At 31.8% G+C, this 24,167-nt stretch overlaps 2 protein-coding genes across 2 annotated transcripts; both read left to right on the plus strand.

Moving 5' to 3' along the window:
• The first annotated feature begins 2,547 nt into the window (after positions 1–2,547).
• Positions 2,548–10,226, plus strand: LOC127738754 (ficolin-1-like). Its single transcript, XM_052250498.1, has 4 exons — positions 2,548–2,721; positions 3,849–3,945; positions 5,573–5,737; positions 9,979–10,226. The coding sequence occupies exons 1-4, from the start codon at positions 2,548–2,550 to the stop codon at positions 10,224–10,226; spliced, it is 684 nt and encodes a 227-aa protein (XP_052106458.1).
• Positions 10,227–12,719: 2,493 nt separating this feature from the next.
• LOC127710374 (microfibril-associated glycoprotein 4-like) lies at positions 12,720–23,779 on the plus strand. The gene is made up of 9 exons (XM_052216234.1): positions 12,720–12,794; positions 14,075–14,113; positions 14,823–14,905; positions 16,280–16,351; positions 17,815–17,941; positions 18,310–18,443; positions 19,944–20,040; positions 22,002–22,166; positions 23,505–23,779. The coding sequence occupies exons 1-9, from the start codon at positions 12,791–12,793 to the stop codon at positions 23,750–23,752; spliced, it is 969 nt and encodes a 322-aa protein (XP_052072194.1). The 5' UTR covers positions 12,720–12,790; the 3' UTR covers positions 23,753–23,779.
• The last annotated feature ends 388 nt before the right edge of the window (positions 23,780–24,167 follow it).

The following is a 24,167-nucleotide window of genomic DNA, read 5'->3' on the forward strand; positions in this document are numbered from 1 at the left end:
ACGAACGACGAAAGACACACAGCAATAAAATCTTTACACAGAACACTAACATGTAGGCAAAAGGAACCCCAACCATGCTGAGGGGTAAACTCAAGTGCTCCAGAAAGGTAAGTAATTCCTGCTCAATTCGTGACACCTTTCGTGTTAATCTTGTTAGAATACGTGTATGATTCAAATCCTGTGATAAGCATCTTATTATAGCGGATTGAAAAATATCTCTTGTCTAACACAAGGACACCAAAATAATGCAAAAAAAAAAACATACTTTCAGTCTCTAAAACTTGCCTAATGTGAAAGTTTGAAATGAATTCATGGTTTTCAATGACGAGCGATAAACGAGACTTTTACCGGTCATTGAAAAATAAATAAGTATTAAATACAACATTGAATACATCAGCAATCCGACCTCTTTCAACAAAACTATAACAAAGATAAACACAGGTACTCTTGAAGGGTAAGCACCTAATGAACTTGAAATAAGGATATCAGTTCAGTCTGTTCCGTTTTATTTCTCTACTTAAATTTATCACAAGATAGTTGTTTTTTTTTGTTAATACTAATACTTATTTTTATTGCAGGTCTGCTTTATGCACAACTTTGTAACCGAGTCCGGTACTGAAGAGTTTGATTACGGATGTGGCTCATCACTGGTATATTAAACTGTAATGTTTGATAGTTCAAAAAGACCCCAATAAAAACTGATTGCATCAAAACATCATTTGGACTGTTTTGGATAGTTGCGTCATTGGCAATTATACCACATCTCATTATTTTTATATAATACAGGTGTTTTATACGGTGAATTAATTTTCAAATGCTAGGAAATCATTTTGCTGTATAAAAATTGCTATATTCAAATAAGGATGCTTTTTATAGCAAAAAATAACGGGAAAAACATCTTTTAAAATGACAACAAAAATTCTATAATAATAGACAGACGTCTTTTTATACTACAAAAAAAGTTACATAATTTGTATTTGGCAAAAACTTTCGAAAATATTGGTCTTTAATGCTCTTCAGCTTCGTGCTTCGTTTAGCTTTTTAACTTTGTTAACTCGAGCGTCACTGACGAGTCTTTTGCATACACAGTTTTAAGTCTGGTATCTATGTGAGCTTATTATACAGTATTCCAAGCTCTAGATTGTTCTCTCTGTAAACGTTGTGAATAAATTTAACATAACCAATAAAATGCAATATAAACCAACATCCCACATACGAAAAACATTAAAATATGACATACGAAAACTGACGACGTTCAGGACTTGGTAAAGGCAGATGAAAATAGGTTAAATTAGTATTATGAGATCTCAACCTCCTTCTCTTTTAAAATCGCTCAGTAGATTAATAAACTCAAATAAAAGAACATAAAAACCAGTATATGAAAAACACACAACAGAATATTCATAAAAAGGTGCATTTTTTTTCACACAATGTAAAAAAATGAATTTATAAACAAAAAAAGTTGATATAATTTATTTCTATTTGTTTCGAAAAAGGCTTGTAGTAATTCGGCTGGTTCGATACTGGGGCGCCGATCAGAAGGTCATCATGTGAAGTGCGCACTTTGCTGCTATACCAGACTATGTAATGCTAATTTGACTTGCACAAGTTCTGGTCAATTTCGTAAGTAGACTATATATTTTTATAGCTCAAGTTAGGATGTTCACTATTTAGTGTTTTAATTGCACACATACACGTAGACCATTAAAATGTATTTCCGACTTTGGAAATCATTCGTATATAGAGATGATACATCTGAAAAGAAAATACCTATCTTGTAGAGAAGTGTGTTTAACTCAGTTCTTCATTTACATGTATTGCCAGTTTTCCTGCCGATGGTCGGTGATTCTCTCTGGGTTCTTCAGCTTCCTTCACCAATTAAACCTGGACGTGATGATATAGCCATGGTCGTCGCTTAACACAACAAAAAAAAACATATATCTTCAGTTGTTTATATTTGAACCAATAAATCATTTATCATCTAAATAGCAATAACATGATGGGGTTGTCATGTCAAACCCTCTCGTATCATTAATTGTAAAATATATCGAAAGCAGTTAAGATTTAAACCTATTTACCATATATATAATTCTTATTTACCATACATTTCCAGCACTAAAATGTGTTTATGGTACCTTCCCTTTATCGGATAGGCTTAAATACAATCTGAAGATGACGGGAGAAAATAGTCCACTAAAACAGTTCGATCAAATCTTATTTTCTGAAATTTCAGTTCCAAACCACAATAATATATGCATAGAAACTATTCTTCTTGTTTTACATGTATATTTATTTTTGTTGCAAAAATATCAAATAAACCCTGAGTTGTTTGTTTTGATATTTCACATTTTTCGTTCTCATCTAAAAGTAAATCTGAATATCCCTTTCTGTTGATGAAATCAAACCTAAATATGTTAAAATATTCTTTGTACTGAAAAACCATAGATCTTTAAACTATGAGGCAATATTTTGTTACTTATGAAAGAAATGATATCTTATCCCAACTGTTTATATAAATACATTTTGATAGTTACATAATTATAAAGCATGAGAAAGATTATATTAAATATCCCGGAAATCTTTTCAGCATTAACACTTCCACGAGAATGTGCCGACTTAAAATTATCTGTAAGCGGAGTCCATACAATTTACCCATATGGACGATTGCAGCACCCTGTATCTGTCTTTTGCTATGTAGATTCAAGTTTGCATCCTTGGACCGTGAGTTTTCAATTTGTAGATATTACGAGACTTTAGCTTAATTCAATAAAAATTGCCTATCTATTTGACTATTCTTTAGGTACCGTTTTGTCATACAGGCCCTCAAGTATTCAAAAATTTGTTGAGCTTTACTGCTGAAGGTTAACTGTTATATTCAGTTACTTGTAATTACACCGTGATATATTATCTTAATGGACAATCTACTTTGAAATTGATGTAGAAATTGAATCCTGAACTGGTTTTAAAAATATATTTTTTTGCGTCCGAAACACTTTTCTGGATGTACCTTCATGAGGTACACTCAAAGCCAAATGTTTGAAAGCCAAGTATGTGTAAGTATCGAAACACGTAAAGAGCTTTATGACCAAAGAGACATTACTATAATAGCCAAATTCATCTAAGGCCAACTTTGCCAGAAGGAGTTGGAACCTTAGTTTTACTGTTTTATTCAAATGTCTTCAAATAAGTTCAACAAAGTGGTGTATATATTCAAACTAAACTGAAAACAATACTACGGCATCAAATTAATATCTCAACGAATATAAAGTTAAAAGTTGTTTGTCATTTGCCAAATTATATATTAAGTATGTTCGCTTTTCTTTTGTCAGATATTCGGAATCCTCTAGTTTTATGTAGTGTCAATAAAAATTTTGCCCGCCACTAATACTTTTCTTTTCATAACTTTATTACATACAGTTTAAAAAAAAACATTTTTGAAAATCTTATAAAATCCTTGTTATTCTGTAATAGTTTTTGAAAGAAAAAAAGGGGCATATGTTAAATATATGAAAACAATCTAGAGAAAATAATTTCCCGCCAAATTTTCAATTGATTATATATCAAAAACAAGGACACGGACCATTCATTTTGTTCTGCTTTTTAAATTCTGTTATTTGAATATTATCTATTTATAACAGTCTTTTAAAAGCTTGTTTATTTTGAAACAGCGAGGCGAACATCCTCAAACTCAGTAAAAAAAGTGATGGACGTCTATTAAGGGAGATGACCCTTTAAGTTGTAAATTAATTTTTCATGAATGTTGATCAATAGTTACGATATGTGTCTCTTAATCTATATGTAACTCCTTTTACTACTTTCAATCATTAAACTCGATTACATGATTTCAGGTCATTCAACGACGAATTAATGGATCAGTCAATTTTTATAGAGACTGGCAAGCATACAAAACTGGATTTGGACAAGCTAACGAAGAATATTGGTTAGGTAAAATAACCAGAGAAAAGACAAAAGAGAGGGGGAATATATGTTGAGGATAATAGAAAAGTCATTTGTAGAAAAGTGAATAAAAATTTAATAGGGCTCACTGACAAACCAAGAAGGGAAAAATCAAATGTGTTCGATCTATGACGAGTTTATAGATAAATGTGTTATATCTATAATGAGTTTATCGATAAATGAAAATACCATTTTGCTAAATTCCGTGGGTTAAAAGCGCTTTTCTTAACCTACATTCATCAGGAACGCTACAACCTTAACATTTGAAAGCCAGAGATGTAAAAATGCATCTCAAGGTAAGGAGCTATATGACCTAAAATGGAACTACAAAGAAGTGCAAAAATTATAACATTATCTTTGCCTGAGAGAGAGAGAGAGTCGGAACTTTATTTTCCTGAAAAGTTAATAATTCATGAACGAGGAATTTTAGAAAAAAAGCTATAAGTATTGTCATTACAGAAACACTGACTACTGAGATGATGATTCCATCGGGGACTTATGGTCACCAGCAGGGGTATCGAGCCAGTGGAAGTAATTGAACATAACACTTTAATAGTGTCGTGCGTCTGAAGCACCTTTGAGGACTTACCTTTATTTCGAACGCTGGAACCTTAACATTTAAAAGCCAGTTTGATAGTAATTTATAAAAAAGATGATAGTGCGTTGTCAACGGTATTGCGGTTAAAACATTTTAATTTTTACTTTTTATCAACAAAACAATATTACCAATGTTGATGTAGGTACATAAAATGACAATTCAATGCCTCTGAAATTTAATCGATTATTCGTCTTTGTAACGGAAAAAAAATGTTTTAAAGATAATTTCTGAAGTCTAGTAAAACATGTTTTTCATAACAATAGATAAAGTTCTTTAATCTTGCTTTAGACAATTTGTATGGTACCTTTTAGCTCTAGAGCTGCTTAACGACGATAACTCCAGACATGCGCATTGGTCACAACTACTTGGGCTAGTAACATGTTTATGTAAGCAAACCCTTTGTCATTCGTAGTACAAAAGTTTGGTCATTTATATCCGGACTTATGCTTTTTACTTGTGTTCTGCTGAATATCTGAAGCTGTTCGTCTAAATTAATTTTTAATCGTTGTACTCATTTGATGATTATTTATTGACAAAAATAATTGTCAGATAGCATTAAATTCACTGTATACTAACATTGATTCTTGAGATACGTGTTGGATGGTTGGCTAAAAATATCATACATAAACCTTCAGATACTTTTGAGTTGTGTTGGTTTGATTGTGTTTGTAGGTTTGTTGTCTTGTCTCGTCATTGTGGATTAATGTAGTTTGTTATTACTTTTCCTGTGAGTTGAAGTCTTTAGTTTTCTATGTTTTGTTTTGTTAACTGTTGTTTGTCTTTTGCTTGTTTTTCGACTTTTGCCATTACGTCGTCAGTTGATTTTTTGACATACGGATTTGAATATTTCTTTGGTATCTCCCACCTCTCCTTGATCTGATGAAACGTTTGTACAAGTTAGAATATGTTACCATCAGTTTCCTGACTACCCCGGTTTCTTTGAGATATCATTAGATTTAGAAATTGACTAATTATATAAATTTCTATTATGCTATTATATATATCTAATGTTTACAGGGAATGATAACATACATGAGCTGACAGCAGACGCAAATCATGCATTGATGATACTGATGACAGATTTTAGTGGAGTAACAAAGTTTGCCGAATATCTATCGTTTCATATATCTTCTGAGGATAATGGTTATCGTTTGATGGTCAGTAAATATGATGGAACTGCAGGTATGTCATGTATTTCTTCAAGTAATACACTGTTGATAACAGTGTTTTCTATGTCAATACATAATAGATATCGATGACCTACAAAATCACAGGGTTTTTACTTAGATGAGTTCCACGACGGGTACCATACGTGGAGCAGGATCTGCAAACTCGTCAGGAGCACGTGAGATCACCCCGGCTTTTGGTTAGGGTTCGTGTTGCTAAGACTTTAGTTTTCTATGTCCTGTTAAGTATACTGTTGTATATTGTGTGAATTTTGCCATTGAATTGTCAGTTCATTTTCGACTAACAAATTTAAATATCCCTTTTGTATAATTTGCCTCTCTTCTGAGTCCATGTGAACAAATTAACTTAAATATAGATCCATCAATGAGTAAAGTAGGATGTAATTAGGAAAGAAGTCAAAGAACAATATTGCTAATCATTTAATCATCAACATTAAAAAGTATATAGCAAATATTTTGCATCACATACTTAATTGTGTACGCGGATGTTGCAAAATAGTTAAAGTGTGTTTATATATGTATAACGTTTTGATGTATTATTCTTATATATATTTCCAAGTGGTAAAAGTATTTGAAGATAATCAAAGTCATGTTTTAACCAAGGTCACAATTTGCACACGATATCTAAGTTACGTTGAAACGTTATATAAAGATAAGAAGATATTATATACTTGTCTTTCAGACAACAACAAAAATTGCAATATCAAAAAGTTTAACGTGCGCACAACCCCCTTTTTGCCCTTTCTAGGCCATATGCTTACAAAATTGTAAAACAAAAACCACACGATAATAACCTCAATAATGAATGATAACTAAAACGGCGCATAATTTGAAAGTTCTTATAACAACAGGAAGCTTGCTAAGCTATCTACAGCTGTTGGCGTGGATACTGCATTCAAGAACACAATATCTGATTCACAGCTATGTAGAATAAGGGAAGTGGTATGTCTGCCAATAAGAAAACTATCCAAATGAAGCGGATTTAAGTATCTAAACCATTTAACGTTGATCTAAAAAAAAATGCTTCAAAACAGGACATGGATTCAATGCTTAAATGAAATAATATATCTAATCATAAATAGCTAATTCTTTTTTTACATTTTTTTCTGCAAATTATTTATTTTCAATTGACAATCGCATGGAAAAAAAACGCTAATTCAGAAATCGCGATTTTCATTGCTAGTTGATCAATTTGATTAATCTTTAGTTATCTTACAAACAATTGCTCAGCTTATATCTGAAGAATAAAAAACAAAACAGTTCTTCGAAATATGTTGGCTACCATAACAGTTAAAAATGTGGTACAAATCTGTATGAAAAAAAGTAAAATAACAAAAATACCGAACTTTCTTTATTCAACACGGAAAATCCCTTATGAAAGGGCAAAATCAAAAGTTCAAACACATCAAACGAATGAAAATCAACTGTCATATTCCTGACTTGGTACAGACATTTTTCAGAAAATGGTGGATTAACTTACATAGTTTTGTACTAGTGACTAGCTATATATATATAGTCATGATTAAAATGATTAAAATTGCACTTTAAATAGCTTTATAGTAAAATTGACGAACATTAAAAAATAGTATTCCCGAAGAGAATATATTTGGTACCAACAATATAAAATAGAAATGGAAACCTGTGTTCTTCCTTTTCTTTACCAAAAGTCAAATCGCCAAATATTAAAGATGATTGGATAATCGAAACGGAAACATTTTATAGTAATAAAATAATATTTGATAAACTAATAAATAAACGTAAATGAATATGCGAATACAATCTAATAACGAAATCATTCCCCACTGTTTGGATTAACGAAATTAGAAGCGCTATTAGTAATCCAACAAATTTAAAGCACGTAAATATCCCTAATAACAAAATATATGATATGGAAAGAAAATTTATTTCTCCAGAAAAAAATTCAATTAAAATCATATTTTAAAAAATACTAAATAAATGTACTAGTCCAAAATGTGAAACTAAATGGAATAGAACATTTAAAATGGAACTAGACTGGCAATCAGTTTAAAAAAACTACCCAAGCTGCCTTGATCAAACAAAATTTTCCAATTCATAATATACATTATACTGAATTTAAATTGTACCAAATGCGATAGTCCGATGGCCTATGTAACCTATGTGGCAAATTTTTGGAAACTTAAGAACTTCATTTCTATTTCTGTTATAAATTCAAAACATCATTGAAGAAATAAAAAGGATTGCTATCTCTATCTCTGTGCATTTATATAACGCATAACTATGATGTCCAAAATATGATTATTGGATATAATCAAGAGCTTGATCAAACGCAAATAAATATTGGACATTTTTATAGTGTTTTCGGGAAAGTTTGAACTGCTTGATAAATGAATTAGGTATTAACAATTCACTTGGAAACTCAACATATACCCCCACGACACTTACTAAAGAGGATATCCTGGATAATCATAGGTCTGTTCTATGTTCCTTTGGAATTTCAACCAAAGATGAAGAACAGGATCTTCCATTACTGGATTGGATACCTAAACTAAATAAGTGTCCTTGCAAACCACGGTATATTGCTGGGTCTTCCAAGTGCTCCACGAAACCTCTTTCTACCTTATTAACATCAATTTTATCAGCAATCAAAGCCGGGCTTCAAAGTTATTGTGAAATTCTAGAGATGTGGATATTGAAAAATTCCAAAGATCTTTTAGAGTACATACAATCTAAGACACTTTCATCTTGCAATAGTATTTTAAAAAACATTTGACTTTTCTACACTTTACACAAGTATTCCCTATTCCAAACTAAAAGACAAACTAAAAGAGTTGGTCCTGCTTTGTTTCATAAAAAAGAATGGCCAACGTAGATACAAATATCTTGTCTTAGGGAGGATAAATCCTACGTTTGGAGGACGTGTTTTTTAACAAAAAATTGGCATTCCCATGGAAAATACTGTGCCTCTCTTCTTGCCGACTTGTTCCTCTATTTATAGGAGGCTGACTTCATACAGGAACTTCATAGCAAAAAGAAAGAAGCTAGCAGTATCCTTTAACTTTACTTTCCGCTATATAGATGATGTTCTCTCACTAAATAATTCAAAATTTGGTGACTTTATTGAACTATCCACTCGAAATTGAGATAAAGGATGCAACATATACAGTTAAGTCTGCCTCATATCTTGACTTACATCTAGCAATTGCAGTGAGGGTCGGTTGAAAACAAAACTTTACGAAAAAAGAGATGATTTCAGCTTCCCAATTGTGAGCTTTCCATTTCTATGTAGCAACATTCCAGCAGCGCCTGCATATGGAGTATATATCTCCTAGTTGATAAATATTTCAGGGCTTGTATTTCCTATCATGATTTCCTTGATAGAGGGTTGCTGCTAAAAGGAAGCTCTTAATCCAAGAGTTCCAAGAGGTGAAGTTGAAATCACCACTTCGTAAGTTTTATGGACGCCATCACGAGTTGGATGACCGTTATGGGATATCCGTTTCACAAATGATAGCGGATATGTTCCTAATGTCGTAACTTCAATCCCGTCACCTTTTCCCGAATGTGACTACCGAATTAGACTTATTACCGGTTTTGTACTAACATGAGCAACACGACGGGTGCCAAATGTTGAGCAGGATATGCTTATCCTTCTGGAGCATACTACTCACCACAGATTGTGTTTCTTCATAAGTGCACATACATTAATTTCACAAATAATCCTTCAGCAAAAATTCTAACGTGTTTGAATCACGTGTCAAGTCGATGTTAATATCTAACAGGCATTTTACCGGGAACACAATTTAAATTACAAAAGATTTCATAATTGGTGGTCTGTTGTTTACACGAGATAGGATTTGAACTTTAATCATTACAAATGGTTAGAAGGACCAAAAAATATATAACAGTTATTCATATCTTTATAATTGTATTTAAAGAGGACAAAGTCATATGAAAATGCAAGATTTCAAGATGTGTAGAATACTAATTGAAAACAGATACTAGTAATTATATAGAATATATTATGTAGAGAGTATTTGTTTCACCCATTCGTATTTTCCCTGGCAAATGGGATATGTAATAAAAACAGGGAACCCTCTGTCAGCTGCCCTAAACTGATTACGGTATATGTATTCCGGATGATTTTAAATCAAAGATATTATTCATGCTTAAATAGATATAAGAAGATCTTAAAACATGTATAAGAATATAATAAGATGCTTAATCAGTAATAAATTACTCTCATTTCAATTTCAGGAGATTCTTTGATCAGACATAATGGGTACAAGTTCACTACTTTTGACCGGGATAATGACGGCTCAGGATCTAATTGCGCCATACTTTATAAAGGTGCATGGTGGTATGAAGACTGCCACAATTCAAATTTAAATGGAATTTATTATCATGGCCATCATGATGAATTTGCCACTGGGATAGATTGGAAAACATGGCATGGATATTATTATTCAATGAAAACTACTATGATGATGATTAGAGAATACTAATATGAAAATAGTTATATTAAATATTACATGAAATCTAATATGTCAGTAGAACAATTCACTTATCGGCAGTAAAAACAAATACAACATATAGAGACGCATTTCTTATAAAGAATTTTAAATATATTGAAATCAAAATCACGTGTATTATTGGTAGCACATATTGTAAAATGAATGCACAAACCCGCACATACCAATGATTGGTTAAATGTATGATATCTAAGAAACAGCACTTCTGAAAAAAACATAAGAGTTTCGAGGGTATATGATTATGAAAAAGCAACCCGACAACACAAAAATCTGAAAGACATCTATTGATTAATATTCTGACTCGATAAAAAAACAAGTATGCTAAACAGAGGAAACTCAATAGCGCACGCTCTAAAATAAACTTAGATTACGAATCAATTAACGGAGGCTGTAGAAGATCGGTCATCAACGTCAAATTCTCTACAGAACACAACAGAATATTATAGGATAACACACATTTTGCTAGCGGTTATTGATGCATTAACTGGGTCGATTAACTCACAAATAAGATTGTGAGTCAGCGGACCAGTTTACAAATCAATAGCATTTATAAAAACTGTGTTTAATTGTCATGAAACTGAAATCAAACATCTTTCAATTTCAACATTTTGGAACTCATAATTCCATTTATGTGTATTGTGTATTAATTTTTATCACAGTCAAATCGACCTGGAGTTTACATAGATAACGAAAGTAGTTTCAGCAAGATGGTTTATTGAAGTGCTATCCAGGAAAACAAATCATAGGGACAAACTGTATTCAAGAATTTGTAGATATATAAGTCATATAGTAGTTATTAAGATATAAGTATAGACATTAACTTAATAGGTCGACCTCTTTGGACGACGTACAAATGTGTAAACATAATGCGGGTCGAAAGAATTTTTGAACTCTAATCCCGTTTTCAATTTCTATCAATGAAATGTCAAAGTTGCAGAAAATAACGTAGAACGAACATGAAGTCAGAAAAAAGGAACTTTCTTTACAAAAGTCAAAGATCAATGATAACTCTAAAGTTACATTACATTCAGTACAATCAGTTTGACGACTATTTTCAGGCCCTGTCCCCTAGGTCATGGTTCAGTGATTTTGAATTAATTAGCCATGTTCAATGTTAAGTATTCTGCTTTAGTTAGTTTGATAGGATCTACTTGTGATGGATCAATAATGTTTTGTATGAAGTTGCAATACTATCAGTTCATATCAGTTTGACGACTGTTTCGAGGCCCTGTCCCCTTTGTCATGGTCCAGTGACTTTGAATTTAATAGCAATTTTCATTGTTAAGTTTATCAGTTTAAGTTATATTGATAGGAACTACTTACAATAAACAACGTTATGTTCTATAAAGTTACATTACTGTCTGTACATCTCAGTTTCTCCCCTGCCAACTAGATCATGGTTCAGTGACTGAATTAATAAGCAATGTTACTGTCCATCAGATTGTCTCTTTCTGAATTTTATGCCGATAGGCGAGACCTATCTCTTTGTCAACAGTTTGTTTTACTGAAATTTCTTCCTTGTAAGCCTATATAAAGTTTAGATATAGCAGAAAGAGACTACAAAAGACTTTGATGCAATGTAAGTTAATATTTTCACAAAACGTGTAGTTGGATGTTTTTACCAGTAAATAACAGCGGAAAGAGCGTAAAGTGTAGTGGTTTATTTTACAACTTGTGTTATATGATAAAAAAATACCAAATTTAAAACTAAGAGATGGGAATTGAGGAGGATGTATCCCAACAGTTTAACAGAAAATAGGTTAAAAAGCACATGACGAAGGAAAACAGTATAACATTGTGGCCTAGAATTCTGATAAGTTACTCGATTTTTCTCATGTAGATGCAGATCTTAACGGAATTCAGATAAGTGTGTAACATTTACTTGATAGTAAACGTTCTGAACAGAATTCTGCATTCATCTTTTTTTGTAAAAATATATGCGGATCTTGCGAGTTCTGTATCTATAAAAAAAATATATGGCAATCTTGATACAGTTCTGACAAGGCTGCATCTTTTATTGCAAAAAACTGTTACGATTAAAATGACTTATGAGTTTGAATGTCCCGTTGGTATCTTTTGTCTCTCTTTTAAATACTTTACTGAAATATGAAAAAGTGTCGCATAGCATTAACCAAATAATTCGGAAGTCTCAATATCATTCAATAAATGACCAATTTCATCTTGGAGATTCCGGTACCACATTTATAAATCTACTGTTGTTCTTGATCACATGGTTCTACAATAACTTCTACGTATATACACTGATTCTGTTAAAGCACTGTTGTGCGACTTTATATTGATGAGACTTATACACAGAAAAAGACGTGTTACTGTGTTACTTTCATCCATTGACAATTTGACGTATAAGGAGGAAAATGATCGGGGATTTGAAAATGAAAACTAAATTAATAATAACCAACACATATTGTATTGCCTGTAATCTATCAAATTGTACATGTATACTTATGTGTACTATCTTATCTCATTTAAGCCAACTTATCGCTTGAGGTCTTGAATGAAATAGGAAGTTTGAGAAAATGCGTAAGTCAGTATATCTTTGCTTCAATCTGTCATACATAACTATGTTTATAGTTTGATTATAAGGTACAACAACGTATATGTAAAGCATTATCAGCTCGATTTTATGCCGTAGAAAATTAGATTGTATTGTTTTGTCGTTTTTTATTTATGATTAGGAGGTAGGTAAATGGGAAACCTTAGCTAGATTGAACTGATTCAAGATTTTAAGAAAAGTTTAATATGTTCTTATGTTGTGCTGTTATAGCACTGTCATGAACTGTTGAACTGTGCTCCAAAACATGGTTACCACGCCAAATACTTTATGTGCTTGTCCCAGGTCAGGAGCCAGTGGTTGTCGTTGATTCCTGTCTGACAAACTGATATCCGTTTATTGCCTTAGTAAAATAAGATTGTTTGTGTTCTCACATCCTTATTCTTTGGGTCTTTTGTGGATGTGATCTCATTGACATTCATATCATATCTCCATAATTCCATAACTAGATTTCAACAAATTTGAGAAACATTGCATTAAAAAGATTTAATATATAAAACAGTTGTTTTTAACAAGACTCTGATCTGCTTACTGTAAATCAATTTGTTTACCCCCTTCTATATACACCACTTCGCGACGATTCAATTTCACGATTTTCAAATTTATTTGATGTAGTTTTAAAAATAAGGAATGATCAAAGATTTAAATATTAGCCACGATTGATATTCGCGTTATTTTACTACTAGCAAAAGTCGCGAAAATAAATCGCTCGTAAAATGGTTGGTTTACAGTATTTAACTTTATCGATTTAACTATGTTCCACAGCATAGCAAGCATCTTGGATTTGAGTGTAGCACCAAGTCCAAAAATTGTATGATTAACAAATATAGCTTATGTCATGTATAAAACAACGCATATGCACCTTTTTTCCAGAAATGCTGTTGAAATTTTAGTAAGTAAAATAGCGTTTACCTTGAATATCACGTTAAATTTTGGACCGGTACTAAATGATTTCTTTTGAAACATTAAAAGTAAAATATTAAACTTTCGACATGAACATATAATGCAACTGTTTTGTGGTTAAAATACAATGCTTAGAATATTTTAAGACATGTATAGAGCTAACGGAACTGGTACAAAAATAGTGAAGTTTTTTTATATAAGAATTGCATTGAACTCACTTTTATTCACGAGCTTAGGGAAGTCATAAATGACACCAATTCCCAAGTATTATTTATTTTCAATCTGTTCTGATCTATTGAGATATTTGATTTAAAGCATTTGCTGTAGGATCTACTATATTTTTCAGTCAAATGGTCTGTCTTTGTGCTTCTCATATCCTTTACAGGTATGTATTTATTGCAGATATATAACGTTGAACATATTTAACCATCAAACAAATTAATGAAGAAATGGGATTTTATGGGGTCGAATCATTTAGATTATAAATTCATATGATTCTGTCTGATGGCAGAAACATTTTTGCTGCACTGAATACAGTAAACGTTTTGATTCATTTAAATTTTTTCAATAAAGAATTGGAAAGGTAATATCAAACAGATATAATAGCTTTATTAAATATGTACTGTTTATTTTTATCATTTTGTTATATAATAAACAAACAAACAAAAAACACAAACAACAACAACAACAGAGAAAGGATTAGGTGATTGAATTTGTTTTTATTGTTGAAAACAATTTGTAAGAGTTATTTACTCATATTTTGTTTCAAAATTTATCATGTCGATATTTTGCTGGTCACAGAATAATGGTTTTTTTTCGTAATTGTTTTTTTTACAATATATACATATTGCGTATCTTGATAACAAGCACGAAAATTTATATGCACTTGTTATATATATTTCAAGAAAGCATGACATAAAGTAATTTTTTTTCCAAAAAAATTACTATTAAGATTAATTACGAAACTTCGGATAAACTTCAAAAAAATATTCATATCCCACTCCTACAGTTTTCATACAAAGTTCGGAATTGGAATTGTTAATGACAGTGAAATCCAGTTTGACAACTTTATGACTTTTTGTGTCTCCTGATAGAGTGTAAACAAGAATGTTGGTCCTGCAGTGGAGTTGAAACCAGTAGCGAGTGTAACCATCGTATACAGTGTAATGATGGTGAGGTCAGTTATATTTGATTATGTTTTGGTTCGGATCTACATTGACAATTAAAAAAAAAAACAATGCACTTATGAATGTCGTGGTTGATTGTTACAATTTTCTCATTTCAATGCAAAAAAAAAAAAGATAACACTGACAGTACTAGATTAAAGTAATCAGCAAAATAAATTGGTAAGTTTTTATTCCTTTGGGAACTGTACCTCTCTTCCTGTCGACCTGTTCCCATTCTTGTGAAGATGATTTCATACAGAAGCTTCTTCATGAGAATAAAAGGAAGCGGTCAATTACTTTTAATGTCATGTTTCGCTATATTAATTACGCCCTTTCATTATATAATTCAAATTTGGTGACTATGTTGATTGCAAAGAACGAAAGAAAAGATACTAAAGGGCATTAAAAAAGTAACAAAAAAGTTTTAAAAAACAGGAAAAAAAACATAGCCGCACAGAAAATCGACGAAAGATAAATAACAATAGGAAAAATATAGACAGATCACAAACCCCACTAAAACGGATTGGTGACCTTAAGTGCTCCGGAAGGGTTAGTAGATCCTGTGCCACTCTGTCGTGTTACTTTTTTTAAAAAAAAGAAAGCGATGAATGATGTCCAGTGATAAGCATTTTACAACAGCGGATAAACGAGACTTTTACCGGTCATTGAAATATAGATAAGTATGAAATACAACATTGAAAACAACAGCGAGATGATACGATACTACAGGGCTTGCATTTTCTATCATGATTGCCTTGATAGAGGGATTCTGTTTACTAGGGAGTAAATTCACCAAGGGTTCAAAGTAGTGAAGTTAAAGACACCCCTTCAAAACATTTATGGACTCTTTTCACGAGTTGGTTGACCGTTTTGGATCAAATTGTTTAAGTCGACGACAGATATGTTCCAATTGTCGTGACCAGAATTCTGTCTTCTTTTCCTGGTATGTGACAATACCGAATTAGATTTATTACCGAGTCAGTTCTGACATGAACAGAACGACGAATGCCACATGTAGAACAGGATCTGGCTTTAATGGGCTTCGTGTTGCTCAGTCTTTCGTTACCTATGTTGTGATGTATACTGTTATTTGTTTTTTTCGTTAGTCGTATTTTGCCATTAGGTTGTCAGTTCGTAATCGATTCAGGAATATTTTCTACTGCTCTTGTTTAATAATGATATAGCAGTATATCTATGAAAATACTCAGTGGCAAGTACATCGGCACTGGCATAATTACACATATGGTTTTTGATTGACCCCTTGGTATATTTTTCCTTTTTTCAAATATGTAATTGTGCTACGCCTTGATGGGAAGTTTACATCGAATGAGTAAAGGTCATTTTTTTAGACTTATACTTTTAAGTAATATTTGTTTTTATTGTAGGTATGCTATATGCACAACTTTGTTACCGAATCCGGTGCTGAAGAGTTTGATTTGGGATGTGGCTCATCACTGGTAAAATATACTGTACTATTTAATACTTAAAAAAGACACCCCAAAAGGTTGGTTATATCCACGTCATTTGGATCTTTTGGATAGTTTCCTTTTTGGCAATTATAGCCATCTCATTATTTTTATATGTTACAGGTGTTTTATACTGAGTATTAATTTACACATGCTAGGGAATTTTTACTACAAGAAAGCATTTATAACTACACAAGTATCGAGAAAAACATAACAATTGCAACAAACATTTGAAAATAATAGACTGACGTTTATACAGCATATCAAGCTCTAAATCGTTTAGACTCTGTAAAAGTTGTGAATAGATTTAACAGAAACTAGATGTGTCGGAACGACACGAATGGCCCCGCTCGCAAAAAAAGCTTGAAGCCATTTTTAGGAGCAAAAATTTGAGAATGAAAGTCCGTATAACTGTTATTTTCACGAAATGTTCAAAGTACAGTGGCCGTAAATCAGTGGAGCGGAACCAGACGTAAACTCAATCTGTAACTCATCATAGTTGACTAACGTACTAAAAATCAGCTCAATATGTGAAGGTGTTTAGAAAAGAAGTCTGTATAACTGCTATTTTCATGAAATTTTCAAAGTCGAAAGCCCGTTGTTTCGGCAAACATCAGTAGAGCAGAACCAAACAAACACTCGATCTGTAACTCATCATAGTAGGCCCACATACTAAACATCAGCTTAATATGTGAAGTCGTTTAGAAAAAAAGTCTGTTTAACTGTTTTTTTTATGAAATTTTCATAGTCCAAAACCCGTTATTTCGGCATAAATCAGCGGAGCGGAACCAAACGTTAACTCGATCTGTAAATCATCATAGATGACTCACATACTAAAAATCAGATCAATATGTGAAGACGTTTAGAAAAAAAAACGCCGTATAACTGTTCGTTGCGGAATGACGGAATGGCAGAATGACAGAATGACGGAATGACGAAATGACCGATAAGGGTAAAACTATATGGCCCTGACAACTTTGTTGCGGGACCTTAACAATAAAATGCAATATGCACCTGCATCCCACTTGCAACGAAAAACATGAAGACTTGACATACGAAAACTGACAACTTTCTGGACTTGTTATAGGCAAATAAAAATGTGGCGGGGTTAAACTAGTCTTGTGAGATTTGAACACTCTTTTTCTATTAATCTCAATCAGAAGTTTAACAAAATCCAGATAAAAGAACATCAAAACCAGCACATGAAAAACGTTCAACTCTTAAATAAGGTTATAATAGATACCAAAACAAACAAAACGAATGAAAAAATATACGGTATTAAGGAACGTTCGCAGTAATTACTGAACACGCACTCAAACTATTTAACTGTTGAAAAGAAAGGTGCATTATTCGCAAAATCTACTAAATTAAAATTGCATTCATAAAACATAAACTCAATTTCTATATCCCCTAAAAAAAATAGATAGAATTCATTTGTTTTTGTATCGAAAAAGGCTTGTAGCAATTCGGCTGGTTCGATACTGGGACGCCGATCAGAAGGTCATCATGTGAAGTGCACACTTTGCTGCGATACCAGACTATGTAATGATCATTTGAATTGCACAAATTCTGGCCAATTGCGTAAGTACACTGTATCATTGTATAACTCAAGTTAGGATAATTACCATTTAGTGTTTTTAATAGCACACATAATGCAGACCAATAGTATGCACTGCCGTCATCAGAAATCAGTCGTATATAGCGATAACAAATCTGGAATAATAAGCTATGAAACAATAATTCCAACTCAACGTGTAATTATTTTCCTTAATATTTTGGGGTCATACATTTACATAAAAGTTTCTTCACACTATTTCTAAAGACAATATCTTGTTACTTGTTAAAGAAATGATATTTTATACCATCTGTTTATAAAGATACGTTTTGATAGTGACATAATTATAACAAATGACGAAGATTATATAAAACATACAGGACATTTTTTTCAGCATCAAGACTTCCACGAGAATGTACCGATTTACAATTATCTGTTAGCGGCGTCCATACAATTTACCCATATGGACAAATGCAGCATCCTGTATCTGTTTATTGCTATGTAGATTCAAGTTTGCATACTTGGACTGTAAGTTTTTAATTTGTACATTTAACGAGACTTTAGTCTTAATGAATGAAAATTTTTCTATTTAATTGATTTATTTCTATGTCAATTTTGTCATATAGGACCTCAAGTATTCCAGTATTTATTCATTCTTGGCTTTCACATTTTTTAGTTTTTAACGTTCTTGATGAACGCAAAGTGTTGTTTTTCTTCATTGTCAAAGCCAGAATTTGAAAGCCAAGGATGTATAAGTACCGCAAAAACATGAAGAGTTATATGACCAAAGTCACCTAAATGTAAAAGCCAACTTGTTGATTTTAGTCTCTGATTCATGATTTTTTATTATTAATTGTTTTTGGCTTTTAACTAGCTGTCAGTAACTGCGAGTACTCTCATATCGTACTTTCTTGTTTATTTGACCTGTTGATACTAATTGTAATGCTTTTTTGTTATTAAATGTTATTCAGGGTTATATCTGGTCTATATACACGCTTTGATAAGTGTTTGGTATTACTATAAATTTTCACTTCTTCGTACTATGAACATTAAAATTATTTATTTTGTAAAAATATTTCCTTTCTCCATTTGAACTGTACACGTATACAAAGTTATTTTCATTTACCTGTGTTAAAAGTAATTGCAAATGGCTGATATTTTTGTTCAAGCATATCGTTTTCTTAAATTGTTTAACATTTCACAGCGGTATAACATTTTACTTTAATTATTCTTCCCTTAGTTTATTTATTTTGTATTTACATTGTATCATAGATCAAATTTATTTGTTCAGTGTATGTTCACTGGTGTTAATATGTCTTTTGATTGAGTTAAGCCATTTCAAATGATATTTTATAGTGTGTCTTTTTATGTTGTGATATTACACTATTATTTCATATAAGGGTGAAGGTTTGATACCATTAAAACGTTTAAACCCGCTGCAATTGTTTGCACCTATCCTAAGTCAGGAATCTGATGTTCAGTAGTTGTCGCTTGTTGATGTGGTTCATAAGTATTTCTCGTTTCTCGTTTTTTATATAGATTAGACCGTTGGTTTTCCCGTTTGAATGGTTTTACACTAGTAACTTTTGGAGCCCTTTGTAGCTTGCTGTTCGGTGTGAGCCAAGGCTCCGTGTTGAAGACCGTACTTTGACCTATAATGGTTTACTTTTATAAATTTTGACTTGGATGGAGAGTTGTCTCATTGGCACTCATACCACATCTTCTTATATATATTTGCCTAAAGGAGATGGAGCCGTAGTTTCATTCAAATTTTTTTTCAAATCTGTTAAAATAGATTCAACCAAGTGACGTATATATGTAAACTAAACTTAAAATAATATATATATACTACAGTATAAAAATAATGTATCAACGATTATAAAGCAAAATACTGTTTGCCATTTGCAAAATTATACATAAAAAGTAAAACTTAAGTGATTGACGTGTGTAGAAGGCGAGTACCCTTAAAAAGGACATCCGTTTGTCATGAATATTGATCAATAAATAAACTTGATAACATCATTTCAGGTTATTCAACGAAGAATCAATGGATCAGTAAATTTTTATAGAGACTGGCAAGCATACAAAACTGGATTTGGACAAGCTAACGAAGAATATTGGTTAGGTAAAATAAACGTAGAAAGAGAATAAGTGTTTAGGGACAATAAAATAGTCAGTTGAAGAGAAGTGAATACAAAAAGATCTTACCAGCAAACATTGAAGGGAAGAATATTAATGTGTTCGATAACACTTTATGAATTGTGTGCGTCCGAAGCGCTTATCTGGATTTACCTTCACCAGGAACGCTCTAACCTTAACACACGAATTCCGGCAATGTATAAATGAGTATAAAGACAAGAAGCTTTATCAGCCATATGGACCTAATAAGAATAGCCACATTCATCTAACTTAAAGGTCAACTTTGCTTCAGAGAGTTCGAACCTTATTTTCGTAATTTCTTATCTTAATTTAAAGAAGAAAATTTTAGAAAAATAGATATATGTAATGTCAGTTACGAAGGACTGACAACTGAGCTGATGATACTCTCGAGGACAAACAGTCCACCAGCAGTCGTATCTACGCAGTGTTAGTAATTGCAAATAACACTTTATAACTTTCGTGCGTCCGAAGTGCTCTTTTTGGACTTATCGTCATCAGGATAGCTCGAACCCTAACATATGAAAGCCAGCTTGTGTTGTTAATGGTAATGCTGTTAAAAATTAAAAATATATTTATTTCAACTCTATTCAACAAAACTATATAGCCAATGTAAATGTTTTGGTTTGTGACACGGATTTGTTTTCGCTTAATCGATTTGTGACTATTGAACAGAGGTATACTACTGTTGCCTTTATTTGATATAGGTACATAACATGACTAGTCAAATGCCTATGACATCTTGTTGAAAATTCGTCTTCATAACTTCATACTTTACGCTTGCTGTTGACCAAAGCTTTTCGGTTATTTTTTTCCCCCTAACTTATATTATTTTGCCGTGTGGTCTTCTGTGTATTTTACGTTGTTCGTCTTAATTAGTTGTCAATCGTTTTATTCATTTACTGATTATTTATTGACAAAGTATCTTCGTCAGATAACACTGAACTCCTTCAGTATTAATGTCGGCTCGTGACATACAGTTTTGATGCTTGGCTATAAATTTCAGATGTATATCTGAATTCAAATACTTTGGGGTTGTTCTTTTGGTTTGATTGTGTTGTATGTTAACTGTTTAATCTCGTCATTGTTTATTTTGAAGTATCTTTAATGTTATTATCTTTCCGAGTTGATCTCATGAAACGTCTGTATGTAGAAGTTAGAACATTTTACTATCAATTTCCTGACTATCCCTTTTTCTTTGAGATATCATTAGCATAGGTAATGAAAAATGCAGATGATCTAGCTTCTCTAATTCTTACTCGATTTATACTTTTCCCAATTGGTTAATTATTTTTTGTATAATCAAAGTATGATTCGTTTGATCTCTGTTCAAAATTCAATTAAGACGTCAAATTCTGAAGCTTTCCTCTTAATTTCCTATTGTGACGCCACGAAAAAAAAAAGACCATGCCTGATGACGTCACATTTAAAGAACACATCTTTTTGTAGATCATTGAAGAGGAAAATAAAATTTGTCTGCATGTATTCTAAAATCATTAAACAGATTCCATCACTAAAACTCGTGTGATACGATATAAGTGTAGAAATATCGTATTACAATCGATGTAGTGGTAGAATCTATATCTATTATATATAGACTACATCTCATTAACATAGAACATGTAGAAATAATAAATAACTATTTTATCTTGTCGCTAGTTTTATAAAGTGCAATCAGTTTTGATAAAACAGTAATAGTGTCATTATCTCAAATTTTCCAGATGCATCACAGTTTCAGAAGATGTTTTATAGTTATGGATTTGGAATGAAATCTTAATTGTGTCCATATGTTAACAATTAATACTTCATCACTGCTTTTGTTTGGCAATTTGTCTTTTTCTGGTTTAATTGCCAAAACCTGAACTGTTTGATGATAAATCATGACACTTCTGTATAAGTTGTGTAATCATATATATATGTATGTTACAGGGAATGACAACATTCATGAGCTGACAGCAGATGCAAACCATGCCTTGATGATACTTCTGACAGATTTTACTGGGGTAACAAAGTTTGCCGAATATCTATCGTTTCATATATCTACTGAGGATAATGGTTATCGGTTGATGGTCAGTAAATATGATGGAACAGCAGGTATGTTATACATCATATATAAGCCAAATAATATTGATAACAGTATTGTATATGTCTATACATAATAGACTTTTTTTTTTAGATATTGAGTCATTTGGTTAACTTAATATGTATAGATCCAACACTGAATTCACTGGGTAGTAATACGAAAGGACGTCACTGTTACTAAGCATGAACATATTTTTTTAATCTTGAGATACAAATAGAAAAATTTTCTAAGTAGAAAAAATGTTTGAAGATAATTTAAGTCATGTTTTAACCAAGGTCAAAATCTGCACACGATATATATATTTTATAAAAATATAAAAAGGTATGATATGCTTTCCAATAAGACAATAATTTATGAGATATCAAAGGACCAGAATGTATGGAAATGCACGGCCTTCCACAAAGAGCACAATGTATACCGTATAGTAAACCTAAAATATCCCATCATTACAAAATGTGAAACATTTCAAAAGAATTCAATATCAAAACTTTTCATGTGCACGAAACCCTCTTTTTGACTATCTAGGCCATATAATATAAATAAAAAAAAACTCACGGAAAAAACTCCACATTGAACAGGTCGGGTACTCTGCCGTATACGGGTGTGTATTATTTAGCATGTAGTGTTCCTGCAAGTTATAATTGTTTGTTTACATAATAGTCAGTTGATGTTACCTTGTTCATTAACCAATCCAATGAATGAGTTGCAATTCCTAATAGACTACGACGTGTTTACATTTACCAAAAAAACTGCATTTTGTTGGCATACAACGCTTTTTTTCACAGATTGCCGGAAAAAGATTTCATATCACTTTTCATTCTTATGTGATTACTTTTACATACCATGATATAAAGTTTTAGAACTATGCTCAGATTAACAAATGATTGTTTCTTTACCAAGAAAAAAATAAAATAACAAAAATACCGAAATCTAAAGAAAATTCAAAAAGACTGTTTGAAATACTCGATTGATTGATTGATGGTTGTAATACTCGAATTATAGACTCTAATGCTATATATAATTGTACAAAGATTTCATACATTCGTTCACGAGACAGCAAGCAAACGACACAAAAATCATAAAGCTGATTAGTATTACTTGCATTGAGATTTCGTAAAGTTTGTGGTATAATACACCTTGTCCTTTAATCTCCTTTACTTTGATTTAAGTTGTAAGAATTCAATGAATTAGTTTTGTAATGGTGACTAGTCGTTGTTATATTGTTTACTTTTGTTTCAGATTTTTTAAAACGCAACCAGCAACTGAAAAATAATAACCCACAATAACAATATATAAGAATATAATAAGATGCTAAATCAGTAACAATAGACAGCTCTATTCAATTTCAGGTGATTCTTTGACAACACAGAATGGGTACAAGTTCACTACTTTTGACCGAGATAATGACCGTCATGGATCTAATTGCGCCGTACTTTATAAAGGTGCATGGTGGTATAATGCCTGCCACAGATCAAATTTAAATGGAGTTTATTATCATGGCCATCATGATGAATATGCCACTGGGATAGATTGGTATACATTTCATGGGTATTATTACTCAATGAAAACTACTATGATGATGATTAGAAAATACTAAAATATTTAAATTAAATATTACATGAAATCCATTGTATTGTTTTTAAATGCCAGTAGAACACCTCACTTAACGACCTTGAAAAATATGCAACATAAAGAGATTCATTTCTTCCAGGTCCTTATAAAGAGTTGTGAATATCTCGAAATTAGAATCATGTGTGGAATTGGAATAAGCATACTGTAAACCATATGCACATACACTCAGAAAACAATGATCGAGTGGTTATTTTGTCTTTAAAGACGGCAAAAACTGGGCAAAAATTTTGAATAAATCATAAACTTCTCGTAAAGTATAAAAAATAAGAGTTTAGCGGGTTTATGACAATTGCAATGATACAGCAACCAAACGACACAATACTTATTACAACATCTATATTTAAATATTTTGACTTGATAGAAAAAAAACAATATAACAC

Source organism: Mytilus californianus, unplaced genomic scaffold, assembly GCF_021869535.1.
Source record: "Mytilus californianus isolate M0D057914Y unplaced genomic scaffold, xbMytCali1.0.p SCAF_1, whole genome shotgun sequence".
Lineage (NCBI taxonomy): Eukaryota > Metazoa > Mollusca > Bivalvia > Mytilida > Mytilidae > Mytilus > Mytilus californianus.